The sequence below is a fragment of the Strix uralensis genome, chromosome 6, assembly GCF_047716275.1.
Source record: "Strix uralensis isolate ZFMK-TIS-50842 chromosome 6, bStrUra1, whole genome shotgun sequence".
NCBI lineage: Eukaryota > Metazoa > Chordata > Aves > Strigiformes > Strigidae > Strix > Strix uralensis.
In genome coordinates, this window is record NC_133977.1 from 34,702,325 (window position 1) to 34,721,008 (window position 18,684).

An 18,684-nucleotide genomic window follows, 5' to 3' on the forward strand; every position below is an offset into this window, starting at 1 on the left:
TAATCATAGTAACATCTCAGTGCACACACACACACAAGTATCAAGCAGAAAATTAAATGGGAACCAAAATTTTTAAAAGGTCATCTAGGAGCGTAGCATTTCAGCAGGGAAGGACTACAGCTTTATAGAGGAGCCTAGTCCTGCGTCAGAACAAACCACTACTACCCCACAACTGAGATGCAGGCATCCTGTTACTTGAAGTTTTGTGTCCACAAGGGACCTCAAGGAGGAAGGAAGCCAAGTGCCAGACCAGATCATGCCACTCACATCTTCCCTGCCCACAATGAAGAAACTAAGGAAGTTTGCTAGATCTAAAGCCTACCATCAATTTATTCTGACAAAGCAGATCTGTGGACAACAGGCTAGCCTTCCCTATGTCTAAGTTAATCAAGCTTTACAACCCTTATGAGGGACACACAAGCCTCACATTATACCCTGAAGAAAGAGATTAAATTACTACTAGAGAACCTTGAAGGTCAAACCTGCCTGCGTAGTTTATTCTTTTTTAAATAGACAGCATCTGATGCAACCTCCTCAATGTACTCTGTGTTAAGCAGCCTGATGTTATTTCTCTTCTCAGATCATACTTACTTCCTTTATTCTAACATGCATTTATTCTCACTGTCTTAGAAGGGTGAATGCTGCCTTTTTTGGTTGTAGTTGTTGCTTTTATCTTTATATAACACAGTTCTTGTTTTGGGCAAAAAGCAGTTAAGAGACAACAGGTAAAGGGAGCAAATGCGACCAGTAAAACAGGTAGACAGTTGTCCAGAAAAATGTCTGGATGTTCTTCTTTGCCCAACATCCCACTGCAAAAAGCTGCACACTAACAGTTGCACCTCAGCATGAGTCTGCCACCACACTACCCCTTCTCTGCAGGATGGGCATCCCTGCTGTCTCTGCCACCAGCAGCACCTGCTCTAGTCATTTTTTTCAACAGGTTGTGAAACTTTCAGTTCAGTTCCCAGAGAGAGAAGACAACATATCAGGAGGGCAGCTGTGTAGCACCAACAAAGAAGCTATGCTTTTTAAATTAACCTACTTGAATAAATTTAAGACACATTCTGAAATTATTAATACCAGTTTAAGATTCCCCCTTATACCCAGGCTTTGATAAAGTAAAAGCAGCCAGATTCTGCTCCCTAGAGCACACAATGCTGCAGAGTTGGGTAAAGGAGGGGAGCAGCAAAGTTCTTTATAAAGCTGTGGTGGGAAAGTACTGTACAGCCCTCAGTTATGAGCCTGCATACACACCACTGCCTTTTAAATGAGGTAATAAGAGTCTGAAACTACATGGATGGATTTAGGACAGGCAAGCAAGATGAGAGAAATAATTTTTTTTTAATCACACCAAAAAATGTCTCCACCTGGTTACATATGAGACCATAAAATATCACCAATTACAAGGGCATTTCTCCCCAGGAACCCCGTTCCAGAAAGGAAGTAGAAATCCACAAAGGTACTCATTACACTTAATACCTTCATTACCATCTAATTTTTCAGACCACATTATGAACTCCACCATTAAAAATGCAAGTACTGCAGACCAGTTTCAATTAAGATTATAATCACTTGTTGACATTTAGTCAAAATTCTCAATTTGTTTTGGTTTTAAAAACACAATATAATACTTGTACAGTCTTCAGGCAGGAAAACCATATGTTTCCCCTCAAAGTACAGTTTTAACAATGCAAGTTATTCATTGAATGAACCAACCTGCCTGAAAAAAATTAAAAGACAAAATTGAAACCTTCAGCTTTTACATTCATAACTGATGTTTTAAGTGATTAGAAGATTACATTACTCCAGAAGTCACGTTCATTTGCCTTAATTCAAAGTGCCAATGCGAAAACTTTAGTCCATCTAATTAACCTCTTCCCATTTCCCATTTAAAACTAATTATCTTAAATGAGCCATTAAACAATTCTGAATGCAATAAAAAGAGGAATGGCTGCAAAATATTAAATCAGATGAACAGGAAATACATCAAGTTATTTCCTTGTAAAAGCAATCACCTCTTCAATTGCAGAAGTAGTAACTTTGCTTTCAGCCTTTGACCTTCTACTGTACAAGAAGTGACACTTCCACTCCCCTCCAGTGGACAAGGTTCACTCTCTGTGTAGAGGAACACCATTTCAGAGGGCTGGGCAACTTTTTCCATTAGCTATTTAGAAATGGTCTCTGTATTTGGGCCTCTCAACAGACGTAAGAACAATCATTACAGATCAACCATGTGCTCTGTAAGACATCAGAAGTTACCTGGCAAGCTGTATGGCAAAGAGGCAGTTTTCTTGCTAGAAGATTTTTCACAGCCAGGTGATTTTTTTTTTTTTTTAATACCAGTACCCAGTTTGCTGTATTTAACTAAAATATATATCTACTAAGCAGGTTAATGATTCGTAGTATCAATTAAGTAAAAATCACCAGTAAAGTAAGTTTTCAACTCCTCTGTCTTCTTTCACCTCCTGACTCTTCCCTGTTGAAAGCTCATGCTGAATTCAGACTTTCTTCCTTTTTTCCTAATCCCTCCTTTGAAGGGAGCAGACAAGTCCTCAATGAACAAACCTGCATTTTGGTTTTTATCAGAAGACAACATACCTCTGCAGGCATTCATTCTGTGCCTCTCCCCAGGAAACGCATGCCTGGGCTCTTCACCTAGCCTAGCGTGGAACAAGAGACTTTGGGAAAGGAACTCAAAACGTAACAAAGGAAGAACTCCTGAAGTCCCATGGTACAGCATGGCTATCACTGAACTGTGACCTGGCTGGCTACTGATTTCCAAGTTCATTTCTCTCACAGAAACCTTCCTTAGAAGTCCTTACACTTTGGATGGGCAATCCAAGGTCTTAAGGGAGAAACAAGTATCACTCATGTCACAATTTAACTAATAGAAAACTTTCCAAATATTGAAAGTAGAGATAAGATTAGTAACTTCCCCAGCCATACTTGGGGAGCAAGAAGGAAATACACTGAGCCACCCTGTCAAATCACTTCAAGAGGAAGACTAGTAGGGCTGGAAACCAAGGATCCTGCTATTAAATAGTCAGATCAGGTTGCACGAAGTTGTGTTACTTTTTCCTAAAGCCACATTTTAAAAAAACCACAACAAAACACACTCCAGTCATCATATTGTGTGACCAGGAGGACCAAGCTAGAGATCTGAAAGTCAGAAGGGACAGAGGCAAAGTTATCTAAATGGAAGTGTCCTACTACTACAGAAAAAATTGTTTACTTTAAAGGAGAACAGGAAAAAGAGGCATCCCTGTCTGTATTATAATTAAAAGTCCATTAACACAGAGCACTTAGAGGTGCTCCGCATTCTGATTAACTTTCAGCTCTGCCACAAAAAACAAAGGGTACAAGACCAGGAATCAAATGCTGGGTTTTATACTATCTCAGTTCTTGCAGTTTCATGCAGACTCTGGTATAAGACACAGCTGCCTAAATTTCTTAACAAGCAAGCAGGTCTGAATTTAAGTGAGGTCCTGGATATTTGCAATTTTCCTTACAGAAAGGAAGTGATATGCTGAGCATCTGCATCTCAAGAAGAAATATTTAGCTGCACATCTTAATTATAAGCATTTATACTTGCCTTAATGCTATTTCCCACAAAGAGATGGAAGTGTTCCTCTGTTCTCACAGAGAGAATATAAAAACCAAGTTATTTTTAAATAACTGTATAGTTTAACGGAAGCTGTGAAGCAAACTAACTTCAAGACTAATTGAACGGAAATAGTTCAGCACAAAAATCTAATTAGCTAATGCAGAAAGGAATAAACCAAGAATAAAGGGGATGCTTTCAGGAAGCTTTCAGGAAGCATGACCCTTGGAATTTGCTGAGGCTCTGCGGTCTACACCAGTGGAGTTTGTTTTGTCTCAAAGAAACAGATCTACATCAAGGTAGAATATCACTTAAAAAAAAAAAAATCAAAGTCACATAAAAATGTGAGAATAGTAATAAGTCCTTTCATTTTGAAAAGAAAAAGGAATCAACACCATCACTTGCATTTTGGAAACAGTTTCATCAGCACTAGTGAAACTAATGTGTTAAAAGTTTAGGTACTCAGCTCCTGTTCTGTAACAAACATACAGTGGTTGTAATTGCATCCATCTTGTGTCTCTTATTCACCCAGATGCAGTTCCTCAATTCAAACTGAAATTAAATCCTAGATAGCAGTAATTGCAGAACCCCAGTTCACATAAACGTAATGCAACTATTATTAAGTGGTCTTCCTTTTATATTACTATAAACTGAGTTTTATTCTTCAGCTACAAAATATGCTATTACCCACAGACAAATTGCTGTGAAGCCCACCTACAGCTACAGGCTCAGCAGGAAGCACATTTAATAGCCACCAATTATATTTATGCAAGAAATTTTGCCTTCTCAGCAAAAGGAATAGAGAACCTATTTTATTAGAGATGTGACAAACCCACATTTTCAATAGTTCTGTGACAAACATGTAATTGGTCTTGGTATTTGCTGACCACAGAACAAAATAAATCTTAATGAAAAAAAGCAATCTGAGCAGCAAAATACAGTTTTGCCACTATGAAGGAACCACTGGGAAAGATCAGCAGGAGTGAGTCTAAAGTAATGTAAGGATGACTGGGAAAGGAGATGCAGTCAGCATGTTCTGGGGCCACATAAAGATGCCCCCAGAGAATACTTCACATCACAGTTAGACACCAATGATACCGATTTTCTTCTCTTTTCCTTCAGAAATATCATTAGAAGAAAAGCAACATTACCTATGTAAGAAAATGTGATCTTTATTATCAATACACTGTAAAAGTATTTCTTTAAACATCTGAGCAATTGCCAAAGAGCTACAATATTGGAAAAATATGATGTATATCTATTCTGGATTTTATTCTGAAAGTTTAGCAAAAATATAGTAAATGTATCCCAGCAGGTCTGCAGTCAGTGCGACTGGTGTGTCCCTTCATCAGTTGAACCAGCTAAGAAGCCTTTTAACTAGTAACTAGAAGACTTATGCGATAGTACTACAATTTGAACTCTTCAGAGCCTTTGCAAAATGCAACTGCTTTGTTTCAGAAGGTTTTATCTGTACAGCACATCATTCCCAAGGCAAGGCCCAAAGGTTAAAACTGTTAATATAAAGAAGAGAGACAGAACTCCTAATAAAGTCTAATTTTGAAATGCTTGCTTCAGCTGAGTAACATGATCCTGCATAATAGGAGTCATCTGTGACTGTTTGGGAAGTAACAGTAAGTTAGAAGATACTTTAAAGCTTTGTTCCCTTCTCAATACTTAAAGTTGCAAGTTGTCTTTGTGGCACCAAGCATGTTTACCATACTTGCATTATTAATCTTCTTAACACAAGAAGACTGAAAGCAGTAAATTCTTCAGTGAAAGTTCAAGCTAGTATGAAGGAAGAAAATAGTTAATTAACCCTAACCCTTAGAGCATCTTCAAGGAGTATGTGGTGATCAGATCAAGCAAAACACTTCAAATATTAGTTCAGCAGTAAATTTTGACCACATGACATAAGTCATGAGACTTCTTTATTTTCTTGTGACCTCAAACAAACCTTAACCATTACTTTAGACCACAGTGCACAACCTCTCTCACATACAAGCTGCACATAAAACCTCACATACATGTATGTAAATTTCTCCAACCCATGTCAAAGAAACAACCCAGCAGTTGTTAACACCGTATTAAAGCAACATCATTCAAGCGCACATTTTTCCACCTAGCTCCAAATGAAGAATTACAGTACACCGGCATTAGTACTGAACAGGAGATCAGATGCCAAGTTTTCAGGGGCAATATCCTCCAGAGTAGGTTGATAACCACATAACAAATCATAAGCCTGCTAAATCCTCTCATCAACTGTACCTGAGTATTTTTAGGGGTGGAAGGAGGGAGAATCTATTTAGAACGGCACATCCACATACTCTGAGAGCAAGTTCTCATCACCCACCTTGTCTCAATGAGGTAAGCAGTGTATGTTTCTTGCATGTTCACGGCATTCCTCCCAGTTCGTTTCTCAGCTTCTGAAACAGTGATTTCCATTTTTTTTGCCAAACAGTCTTCCATCTTTTTAGAGGAGGAAAATAAAGGCTCATGTAACATTAGCCACACAAAGCAAAGGCTACTAACCCTGCCTCCCCTTCTCCCACACCATATTTGTTCAAACACGATAGGTCTCTATAGGATAAAGGCTTTAGCAGGGCCTGGTTTTACACCTATATTCTGTATCACACTTACAAATGGAAAGAGAAAAACCTGCTTTTGGGGAAAAAAACCCAAAGTCAACAAATGGACAACTTGAGATAGCAAAAGCCATCATGAACACAGAAAGGAGAAATATTCTTCTAACAGGTAACAAAGTAACCTTTTTCAAAAACAAACAAACCAAACCTAGTACTTTTTATCTAAACATTTCCCAACTACCAGTGAATTCCTCCTCAGGACACCTGGGACACACGTAAACCACCTCTCCCCTTTCACAGGAAACAAAATACATCCGGACCGAGATGTTTTTCTTTTAATCTCTCAGAGGAGGATCGTTATCTTTTACACACTGGCGGGCAGCAGTCAGTCAGGACCACACACCCACCCTGCAAAGGCACGACTGAATTGAGCAGGGAGGGGGATTTATTTGTGAAATTAAGGGGGGGGGGGACACGGACGAATTTAAATATAATAATAAATAAAAACAATAATCTGGCACTAGGGACGAGGGCAGACGGTGCACAAAGCTCTCTGACACCGGCCAGAACGGGGCTGGAAGCAGAACCCCACAGCTGAGAGGGCCGGGCTGCACAGCTCTGCCCCGGGCTCCCCCGGGCAGGGGCTCGGCCCCAGGCAAGCAGAGGGAGAGCTCGGCCCACCTGTAGCCCCTTCCCGCCGCGGCGGGCAGCGCTAAGCTACCGCCCGGCCCTGGCCGCCCCGCGCCGGCCGAGCCCCGCATCCCTCCCCGCCCGCCCCGGGCCGGCGGCCGGGCAGCACGCTCAGGAAAGCCCGGTGCTCGGCCCCGCCGGAATAGGCCGTGCCGAGGCCGGCGGCCCGCGGGGGGGACACCGCCCCGCCGTCGCCACCCCCCGCACCCTCACCGTGGCTACGGGCTGCTCCGGAGGCGGGAGGCCGCTGCAGAGCCCGGCGCCGTCCTCCTCCGGGCGGCTATCGCTCGGCTCGGCCTCGGCGCTCTCCATGGGGATAAGGGGCTCGGCCGCCTCCCTCCGCGCAGGCGCTGAGGCCGGCTCCGGCGGGCAAACTCATCGCAGGTCCTAGAGCGAGCGGCCGGGGCGGGGGCGAGCGTGTGTCCGCCCGCCCGGGGCCGGCGCTGCCCACAGCCGCCGCGGGGCCAGGCGGGCGGCCATGGGGCTGAGGCGAGGCGGGCCCCGCCGGCCCGCGGCCTTCCGCTGCCGCCCGCCGCGGCCGGTGCTCAACGGTTGACGTGGTCTAAGCCCTTTCTAGGCTGTTGGCGCCCTGCCCAGCTTTCTGCCCCAAATTGCCGCCTTAGGGACCCGGCGGTGGGCACCTCGTCATGAACACGGCGGTTCAGACACCCCTCGTTGTTACGAGGCTCGGCTCGCCCAAAGCTGGGCGGCATGAGCCTCCGGCCCGGGAGAGACCTTCCGCCGTCCCCTGGGTGCTCGTCCTCACTCACACAGTTGTAAACGTTTATTTCTAAGATTTACTTTTGTTGTTGTTCCTCTCTCGGTTCTGAGGTCACTGCAGAGTTTCTGATGCACCCATGCTGTGTCATATCTTTCATCCGTAGCAGGACAACTTGTCATTTTGCTTTATAGAGTCTCTTTCAGCAGCTGTTAACTTTCCCTCAGGATGTTTGTTAACATTAGGCAGCTCGGGTTATTTTTTTAAAGCCCACCAGCCTGTTATTTCCCCACTCTTCACTCCTTTACAAGCAGCGCAGGACTCGGTCGTGCTGTGTTGGCTTTTACTTATCTTCCTGTCTGCCCTGCTTTCTCCATCGACTCCTTCCCCGTGGTGGTACAACATCCAGGAGGGTGTTCTCCTGCCCACCATCTCTGCTGGCTAACACCGATGTGTGTCCCATCCCACCGTGCTTCCCCAGGAGGCACCTGAGTAGTTAAAATCCCCTGAGTTCAGCTCTGGGGAAGCCTCTGTCGTTTATTTAATAAAAGCACCAACTGTCTCTTCTCATTGAGCAGGAACAAACCTTACTGTGTATTTCTGTGATCTCTGTCTTTTTGAAGAGATGTTCAGCAAGTCTGCCCCGCAGCTCCTACTGAACGTCAGTTAATATATCTCTCCATCTCTCTCTCTCTCTCTCTCTCTCTCTTCGTTATTGCAGCCTTTGGGTTTATTCCCTCACAACCCTGTGGTGCCCACACAGTCCTTGTGGGGACAGCAAACTGGATGGAGAGGTTCTTCCTATTTATTCCTTGTACTCCAAACATCATTTTGGACACTCAGCAGCAGCCCCATCATTCTCTGGTTTACATATCACATCACTCCCTTGAGATTTCCCATTTTTGCACCAGCTTCATGTGCTTTGGTTCAGGCACTACATTTTTTATTATTCTCATGTAGCTTCTTTTTCTTTTCCTGCCCTTTTCAAACCCAGGTTAAAGGCTGCCTCAGGGGATTAAAGGGTTGATATTACGGGTTTCTTTGCTTTGCTTTTTTCTGCTTTGAGTAGGAAATGGTTTTTTTAGTGTTGACCAGAGCTGAATTTGCATACATTTTTCATCCAAAAATTAATCTTTTTCTTTCAACAGCAATTAAAATAAATCTCAGAATCCCCTCTGAAGACCCCATGAATTAATATTTGGCGTCTGGTTTCTATTCTGTTGTCTTCAATGTTTATTCAACTTTTTCCTCAGATTGTTTGAACTGATACCTCAATCCCTCCTTTCCCACCCCTCCACCACTGTAGCTGGATGGAGTTTCCCAAGCTTTCCCTCAAAAGGCTTTCCTAGAACAAAAGTTTTTTACAAGTATGCGAACTGTGATTTGTCCTCTGAATAGGACTGATTTAAGATTTGTTTTCTAAACCCAAAGTCCAGTTTAGATGTAAAAGCATGATTGCACTTTGTAAGACAAAGTCTGTTTTCCATTAGGGTATGGTTTTCTTATGTTTACTCAAGATGTACATTAAGATACATACCTTGTATCAATTACACTTGCATTTGCAGGATATGCATACTGAAATTTTTCTGATCCATATCAGCAATATAACGGAAATATTTATGTGAAGCTCATGCAGGACATCATACTTTGTATTAAATACTTTTATTATGGAAGTAACATTATCAGTAAAGTACAGTAATATTTGCAGGTCTAACATTCAGTCATTTCAAAAACTATTTTCAGCTTTGAATTTTCTTACTACTACTAAGAGCTGTGGAGAAGAGTTAAAACACTATGTATGTAGGAGGAGGATAGCGATAGAAGTGCCCAAATCAAGATGACCAACAGCCTGGGTAGCCCTCACATACATTATAGCCTGGTGAGCTTTAGAGGACAGTGTGAGATGTCCTGACAAACTAGTGTGCAATGAAGAGGTCTTCAGTAAGCACCAGAGTCTCCAACAAAGTGCTTTTCTTGAGCCATGTTTCCCCACCTCAGCCTGCAAAGCAGGCTGACAGTATTTTCTCACAGAAAAATGGTCCCGGCACACTACTGCTTTCAGGAGTACTTCCAGGATTTGTGCTGCTTGGGTCAAAACCAGCTCTAGTGTCTCCCCCCTAGCTGGGCACAACCACTAGCGCAGTCAGGCTCTCTTTGAACCCCCTCTTGTCAGGGTGTGAGTCTGATTTTCTGCAGGTTACTCTAACCAGGACAATCTCCTGCTCTTTAGCATCTTCACTAGGCAGCACATCCCTTGTTCTTCAACCATAAGAAGGCAAGCTCGACTCAACTTCTTATCTACAAGCCCCTTCAGCCTCTGAAGCTGTCATCGGAGAGGTAGATTTTCTCAAACATAACCTTTTCAGATCAAAGCACTATTGACTTCCTTACCAGAGAGTTACACATCTTACAGGAGAGAAAGCAATATCCAAAGTTCACCAAACACAGATGCTCCTTTTTGCAAGTGTTAGTGTGCTTTCTCTAAGCCATGACACCATACCGAGAAGCAGCAGACTGCTCCATTGCCCTCCTCTCAGCTGTTCCTGACTCCCAGCACAGTCTGGCAAACAGGGACCCCATAATTTTCTAGCTTGTAAGTCCATTTTTTTAATCCTACTGTTATTCTGGATAAACTGCTTTTTGACTGATGAAAGCCAAGCAAGGTATATTACCTTATAACTAGTTCCCTGATGCTTTTTGTAAGGTTATGTGTGTTGCCTTTCCTGCCTGGACCTTTTGACAGCCTGTTTTGTTCTAGCAAATAAACAAAAAAATATATGCCATTTTAATGGGAAATATTTCAGATAATTTCCCCTTTGTCACAACACTAATTTTCAGTAACTTCATTTAGAGTTCCTCATCCCTTCAATTTCTTAGAAGTAGTTAGAATTAAATGGTAATACAACCAATAACAACAACCATCACTTTGCTGCTGAGAACTTAAATGAAAACACCTAAAGCAGTGTCTATGCTTTGCATCTATCCTGCAACACCCGTGGCCTTTCAATAACCTTAGAAAAAGAGAGTTAACCAGCCAATATTCCTGCTGATGAGAGGTGTATACCTATGTGCCTGTGCAGTGCCTGGCTGTGCCGGTGCTCACAAGCGGTGAGTTACAGTACGAGTAGATTCATGGAGCAGCACAGCTGGAGCTGAGAACTCTCCATCCGCACCACACATATTTTAGAGGATATTTTCTAGGGTGCCTCTAGCCCGCTCCTGGGGACTGGCCACCCTTCACGCCTTCCAGTTTAGTTGCTACTGAAAAAATCCAGCATGTGCATGCCCTCAGACTGCCTTGTAGTGCAGGCCAAAGTGGGATGGCTGGGAGTTTTCCTTCAAAAGCACATTCCTGATCAATGGTTCAGGCTCCTGGATCCTATCATAATTTCACTACCAGTAATAATAATAATACAAAGATCATGAGTCAGGCTGTCAAACTGCTCATGCCTCCCTCTACAGGCTAATTCCTTTAGACCCGAAGGTGCTTGCTAACTGGAGGCGGACGGCAGTCAAAGCAATGCCAGCTTGTGCTTTTGGTCTTCAAAGGCTGATCCTCACTGAAGACCCTGGCGTCTGTCTGCATGTGATGTCATTGGTATGATGGATGGAGCAGAAAACAGTGCTTGCTTAGGTTGCCTAAGAAAACACAGCAGAGGAATGAATGTCAAGGAACTGTCAGTAAAATGCATGAGTAGCTGCTTCAGCATGGAAGAATGCAGGAGGAAAAGTAGGTTCAAAAAGAGTAAACAGGAAATCCTCTCCTCATATGAGTCCAGGCTCCTCACAGACATATTTCTGTCATACAAATTGCTGTGTGAAATGGTCACTAAATAGTAGAAAAATCAACATTTTGTTAATTATTCAGAGAAAGAAAAACTCGTGTAGAGTGGAAAAGAGAGATGGGTATCTTCTGAGGTGGGGGAAATCACCTGATCCCACTCAGCCTGAAATTGGTAGCAGTGATTTCCGTCTATTTCAACAACGACAGGTCTGAATCCATGAATACAAACAAGCCAAAACTAATCCACATTTTTGAAAGAATCTGCACAAACACATCAATAGTATAAATGAAAATTTACTGAAAGTGGCTTCAGAAGCAGCACAAAGCAAGCCAAGAGGAAAAAAAGCAAGAAGATTTGGGACAGAGTTGAGCAGAAAAAAACCAAACAACTCAATAACATTGTAAATGGTAGAGAAGGACAAATTAGACCTTTATTTAATCTTGATGCAACTTTGGTCAAGGAGCCTGTTGCATGCAGTCTAAGAGAAGTTAGAAGTGAGGCCATTGTTTCTGAACTATAGAAGGACTCCAATAAAAGTCAGGCATCACTTAGAAAATGCATTTATCCTGTGTGGCTACCAAAATGAACATTAGCTGAGAGGCAGGAGCATGGGAAAGTTGGCAGGGCTAAGGAGAAGTGGTTGTGGCAATGCAGATAAGGCCACCTGTGCCCAAAGGAAGTATAGCTGTGTCCCTCAGGACACATTGCTGGCTTTGATCGCACTCCTTGCGCTATCTGATCAGCAAAGACTACCACACCAGGGCTGGGACAAACTGCAGCAAGAGAATGGAAAATGCCAAAGGTCAAGTCATGGTATTTTCCCTTGGGTGATAACAAGGAGCACAAACCATAGTACCACGTACATGAACTCAAACAAACAGCAAAAGACTATGAAACTGCAATGGGAGAAAAGTAATGAGAACTTTAGCCAGAGAGTGATGGGCACCCTCAAGCACCCACCAGGCAATGGCATTTGAATTTATTTGACCCTCCCAGGACTGGAGCCAGTGTCCTTGTGAGCACAGGATGGAGAAGGCGGCTGGATCGGATCCACAGTGCAGGGTGCACATCCTTCTCAGGCAACTGTTGCTGATGGCACAGTGAAACCAAGGCCATGCTTATAAGATGCAGAAGTGATGACACTGAAATTCCTGGGGTTTAATTAACTGCCAGAACAACTTCGGAGTAGTTCAATACAACCACACAATATAGGCACATAAATTAAGAGTATGGATTTGTGCTCACTAATAGAAGGTAAGTCGTGATCCTATCCAGTAGCCGTTTTCCTTAGACCTGCTTTTTAAAACTTCAAAGTATAAAGCAAATCCTCTTCACAAGAAAAACGCTCATGGACCTTATCTGAAGTCCAACATCAATACTGATATCAACAAATTAAAAAAGAACAAAGCAGATTCCACAGATATTAGTCCAGTCATGTACCGTGCAAGTAGTCGGGAGGGCAAAGGAACATCTTCTGATTGCAGAAGTAAATCCAGCACCTTTTGTTGTAGTCAGTCGTTTTAAACCCAATACCTCTCCTATGATCTCTGGGGTCTAGTGGGCATGGAGGAATTCCAGGGAAGCTCAGGAGCGCTGGCCGTTGCGCTAGCACTGTCTGTGGCATGGCTAAATGGTTCCCTTCTTCCCTTTCTCTCTCTTCACGTCCCCTGTCACATGAAGGTGATCTTTGCCCCTGGGAAGAGTAAGAGGTTTGACTTACCTGGGTCTGGCACATGTCCATCATGATGTTACCCTGCACAAGGGTGTTTAGGGCCTGTGTTGGGAGCTTCAGATCTATTGATTGGTTCCAGAGTCTTGCCTCCCACAGTGGAAACCCAGGCTGTTTGAAACCTTCATTTAAATATATACTGTATTGTTTCAGGTGTCCAAAGTTTTATTTTACTTCTCTAGTAAATATCTTCCAGCTCCTAAACAAGAACTTTGGGAAAACTGCTCCCACAATGCAACTTAAAAATCACCCTGCAGAGACCTTACGTTCCTCAGCCTAAATCCAGACTTCAGTGTGTCTTGAATTATGAGGTTGTCCAGACCACTAATAGAGGAGCAGGGGAATTTACACCAAAAGGAAAAAACAAGCCAACAATAAAAATAGCCATTTATCTCTTCTTCCTCCCCTATGTCTTACTCCAAAGGTCACTGTGTTCTCTTGTGGAAGCAAAGCTCTATAATGTGAGTTTCGACGCTTTAGGCTAAATCCCAGAGTTCTTACTCAGTTTTCCCTGAGTAACTTTGATGGATTTTTAGTTTGTACTTTTTCCTTGGATAAGGTCTGAGAAATAAGCAGGGGCTCCACAACAGAGCTGTTGGTCACAAAAAAGCCCAGGTCGGTGGGGCCCATGCTGCGGGGCTCCTCGCTCAACCTGGGGTGACTCACACCATAGTGTTAGGAAAGAAACAAGCTCCCAGCCCCACGTTCTTCCTATGTTGCAGATGAGGCTTGCTTACAATAGCCTCTGCTCAGCAGACCAAAAATGCAGGTTATGGGAGGGTACATCTAGCTCTGTGAAAGCTTACATGCAGCAAGGGCTGAACAGACAGGTTCCCTCTGAGCAGAAAGCAGCCTGCAGAGCCCAGCGGCCAGTTTATGAAAGCAAACCCTCACCCATGTCACCATGACACCATGTTTTACCAAGCAGCAGGTCTAACACTGTCTAGAAATAAGTACAGCTGTTAGGAAGAGCAGGACAAACAGCTCCCTAAAAGCTTCCCCTTGCAGAGCTTCCCGTAGAAACCCAACGGCCTTGTAAAGATGCCATTGCACGGGACAGCTACTATTGTCTCATTTCAGTGAGCTCCAGCCCTGGCTCTCTTCCTGAGATTATTCTGCAGACAGGATGAAGCATTTTACAGGGTTCAGTTTGGCCCAGAAGTTGTTTGGGATTGCCTGGGCTTTTTGAAAACACAGGTCCCGCACCTCAGGGTCCCCGGCTGCAGGGATGTTGTGCAGGCTTCCTGCTGCCTTCCCAGGTTCTGCCGCTAAAAAAATAATATTCCTTGCTTCCCTTGCACTTCGAAATCATACAGCGTGTTTTGTCAATGTCCACCATTGTTTAAAGCCCCTCCGGGCTCCTGCTGAGGACATTATTTCTCTCTGTGTTTCATAGGCAGCGGGGGATTCTTCCTGATTTTAAAGAGGGCTCCCATGGATTGTGAATAATCTGCGACGTTCCTAACACAAGCCTTATCCAGCTGCCTCGTAACACACAGAAGGGCTCATGTCTGAGTGATCTGCGGGCATTTTGAAATGATCTGAATCAAAAAGAGGAGAGTTGGCAGGTCACCCAGAGAAACCACTGTGCACACAGCAGTTTCAATACACTTATTGGAAAATAATGTCTTTCTGAACGCTTGCTAAATATTTGCTCGTCCTTAGCCCTCAAAGGCCATACCTCAGATGTTGTAACTCAGGCCAACCCATCTCTTCTTGGTTAATACTACATAGCATATAGTCCAGTTTGATGTAAAGAAAGCCAAGCGAGGGAGAGCAATGTGGCACCTTACCTAGGGCTCGAGCTGATGTCCTCCAGGGCTGTGAGTGAGAGGCAGCTCCCCTGGTCAGGCAGGCCTTTCTAGGATCATTCTTCCATCTCTGTGTACTCCAGGTGGTATCTTCCCTTAGGGCATCCACCTGGCTTTCTGTTCTGTTATCCCAGGGACATACGGCCATTTCTCCATGGAGGACAGGCGAAGCTGGCTTGTGTCTGGGCACCCTGAAGCAAGTCAAGAGCATAGCAAGCAACCCTGCAGAGGCATGCTTGTATAGCCATGGCATAGGAGACACATTTTATGTTTATCAGCTGTGTCTGTACCTCATCTAACACCTCCCCTTTCTCCTTTTTAAATAAAGAAGAAGGGAAAGATACCATTATTTAACTCTTTAACAAAATAATTTACATAAATAATTTACAAAACAAGTGGGTGCAGTTTATCAGAAAGATTCATACAAAGAAAGGACCTTCAAGTCCAATGGAGCAGAATGCTCGATGGCAATGATCACACATATACACAAGCATATACAGATACACCATGTATTCACCACATACTGATTAATGAACTAAAAGATGAATTGTAAAATGGGTAAATAAAAAGCTGGAGTTTCACTGAATTAGAATGCTGCGTATGCAATAAAAATTAATTGATGTATTTATCAATAACTATAAAAAATTAGCCTCACCTTAGGGCAGGCATTCTGACTGGAAAAAGCCTTAGTAAGAACATCTCTTTCTCTACCACACTCAAGTACATTGGTCATTATTTTAACGCAATCTGAAGGATTGGGGTAGATCATAGGGCAAGAGTTTGAGGATTTTACTCCTCCTTTTGCCACTGATCAATTGCGTTAACAGCCAAGGCAAGTCAGATTTCTGCTACATTTCACAGTTTCCCTTTTGTAAGTGGGATAATATTTCTTACAAGTTTTTGTAAAGCAGTTTGAGATCTTGGGGAGAAGGCAGCTATTTAAATGCTCTATGTTATTATTTTAGGCCCTGATTCAGGAAAACATATATGTTTAAATCCTGCTGCTTTAATGGGTCAAAAGCACCTACTTTAGGCTAAGCTCATATTGATGTGGTCTTCCTGGAAAAGCTGCACTAAAACTTCTAATTACTCCTATTAAAAATATAGCCCGTTGAAGCTTACTTAAAAGATAGAGTTAATTTCTAAAAGGGGGGGGGGGGGTAGTGAATTAATGGCAGCTCAGCATATTGAAGCATTACCTTCCATGTTTTATTCAGATGAAAGAGGCATGCAGGACTACCCATGCCTTTTTGATTAGATGCATGCAGCAGACATTAGGTCCCCTTCAAAGATCCTTGGGCCGTATGGAGCCAGGAGCAGCTCTGCGTTGTCATCGGAAAAAAAAAAATCAAATTCTTTTTCTCGGAGCCAGGCTTCTTCCCCCAGCTCCCCCCTCCCATATTTGTATATATTTCAAGAGGAGAGTCAGGCTTAGTTTGTTCATAAACTGCAGTTCCTGGGCGGACCCCACACACAGCTGGGCTTTAGCGGCTGGATCCGCCTTCCCGGCAAGCCTAGCCGGGAGCCTCGCAAACTCGGGGCTCCGGGCTTGACAGCAGAAACGCAGGAGACTGGCTTCACCGAGGGAAGATGAATTGGTCAACGCCGTGAAGCCGGGCTTCTGGTCGCTGGCGGGATCCAGAAAATGGGTTACTGGAGGAGACCGGGTCTGCTTTCATTACTGCTGCTCTCCTTCTGTGAGTAGAAAAATGTTTCTGGTTAGACACCGCTAAGCAACATACTCCGAGAGGTCGTTTATTTTTCCTTCCTCCAGCAAAATAGCTAATCTTTGATTTCTCCCCTGACAGCAATTAGCTGGAGGATTGGAAATAGCTGAGAATTTAGTAGAATACACTGCTACAACTGCATCAGCTGTGTATTTCTCTTACGGCAAAGGGCGAGCGATTGCCTTGGTGGAAAGTGCTGTGTGCTCGCTTGGAGCAGCTCGCAGATGTCAGTGTTTACAGTGCAAAAATATATATATAGGTCAGCATTACTTGTTGGAAGTTTTTATTTTATTGAGGGAGATTAAAAGCAACTGAAGTGCACTGCTGAATGATCTGGCTTCAACAGTGTCCAGATGTGGTGAAGTTTGCGGCTTAGAACTTTTATCAGCCCCGGTTTATGCGCAGAATTAATCGAACTATTAAAGAAGGAAAGAAGTGGGGAGAGGGGGAGGAGAAGTGTCTTTGCAACAACATCTGGTTATTCAGCAAACCTTTCCAGCACTTACGTAAAGATTTCTTTGTAATAAGTGCCCTGTTTAGGTTTTGATAGCACTTCTTCAATACTGTGGATAAAACCCTCCCGCAGCACTTGAAAATATGCCCATCCATGGTTTAACTTCTCTTGTTTATGTCTTGATGGCTGTTTCATAACAGGGAATAGATTTGTATATAAGTGAGTGTTATATACACATCTCCTAAGTATGTGTGTGTGTCTTTCTGTATATACAGTGCCTATGTATGTGTATACACACATATATCTCTATATAGTCTATATTTATGTATTTGCACGGACAATGGCACTTTTTACAGTGAACTCTTTTACAAAAACAGACCCATTCCCCTCGCTATAGAAATTTCAATGCAACTAAAATTGCTTTTTGCTCAAAGCAATGAAGTAGGAGGATTATAATTCCAGTATTTTTGCATCCAAATGAAAGAACTGGGGGCAGGGATCTGTATCCGCATTCACTTTACATGGGTCCCCCTATCTACAGGAGCAGGGAATGAAAGAATATGATCGGTCGGTAATTTGGGTATAGGCAAATATAAGCCTTGGTGCAACTGTTGAAGCACAGAAGACCCAGATCAAGGGATTTAGGACATAAGGTCTGGTTGATTTTTTCAAAAAGTTGCGGAGGTATATAGTATTCATTATTGTAGATAATACCCTAAACTGTGGTTTGAAATGCAGGATGCTATAGCAATAACATCCTGCTAAATTAATCACATTCGGAGCAGAACTGAAGGAATTACTACAAGGTAATATTTAAAGCACAGTCTTGGGTTGGTTTTGGTAAGAAAGAAGACCACTAATTATCCTTCAGAAATACCTAATTTTGGAGTTATTTAACTTATGGTTTCCTTTTTCTGAAAGGCAAAGTTTTAATCTGAAAGAAGCCAAACCAAAACATATCATGATTACTAAGTTCATTTGAAAGGTTACGTGAGTGATATGATGACAAAATTTGCCTCTGTATGGGGAAAAAAAATAAGCCAAGGCTTGCTCTCTGTGATTCAGCTCAACAGTGATATATTTTCTGGGGCTGCATCCACTTCCCTTGCATATAATGTTAAGATCGACCCTACAGTCATTCTGAGACAATAAAAGTACCCTGGGAGTCCACTTTGCTTTGACATTAAGAGAGAAGGGAACAGCAAGTTCCCCAAATTGACAGAAAATACACATTCAGCTGTTCTTCAAGCAACAAATCCCACCATTCATCCAGCCTCTCTTTAAAGAGTGACAGTGCTAGCCTGGCGACAGCAGCAAAGTCACTCCTCTTAGCACAGAGATTTAAGACTTGCCACAGAGAACATGGTCTGAATTGCATCTCAGGTATCCAGAATAACTCCAGCTGAGCATCTTTAGGGACTTTGCTGCTCTCTCTACAAGTTTACACTGGGGCAACAGATACCTCAGTTTATGCTCCACACTGCCTGTCCCTATCCCTTTAATCACGAACATGGCTGGGTGGTCATCAGACAGCACATCTGACCGCTTTTGTCCAAACGCAATGGAAAACTGGATGATCTTTAAGGT

At 43.1% G+C, this 18,684-nt stretch overlaps 2 protein-coding genes across 3 annotated transcripts in view; one reads left to right on the top strand and one right to left on the bottom strand.

The window, feature by feature from the left end:
• Nucleotides 1–7,533, bottom strand: part of SNX4 (sorting nexin 4) — a 36,080-nt gene extending 28,547 nt beyond the window's left edge. The window contains 3 exon segments of the mRNA XM_074873648.1: nucleotides 5,952–6,067; nucleotides 7,087–7,203; nucleotides 7,205–7,533. Of these exon segments, the coding sequence (XP_074729749.1) occupies nucleotides 5,952–6,067; nucleotides 7,087–7,203; nucleotides 7,205–7,252 (281 nt within the window). The 5' untranslated portion in view covers nucleotides 7,253–7,533.
• An 8,861-nt stretch (nucleotides 7,534–16,394) lies between these two features.
• LOC141945451 (TGF-beta receptor type-2-like) overlaps nucleotides 16,395–18,684 on the top strand; it is a 32,856-nt gene continuing 30,566 nt past the window's right edge. Inside the window, exon 1 of one of the 2 annotated variants that reach the window (XM_074873654.1) lies at nucleotides 16,395–16,613. In XM_074873654.1, the coding sequence (XP_074729755.1) occupies nucleotides 16,562–16,613 (52 nt within the window). In that variant the 5' untranslated portion in view covers nucleotides 16,395–16,561. The remainder of the gene's footprint in view (nucleotides 16,614–18,684) is intronic. The other variant, XM_074873653.1, reaches the window with a different exon arrangement.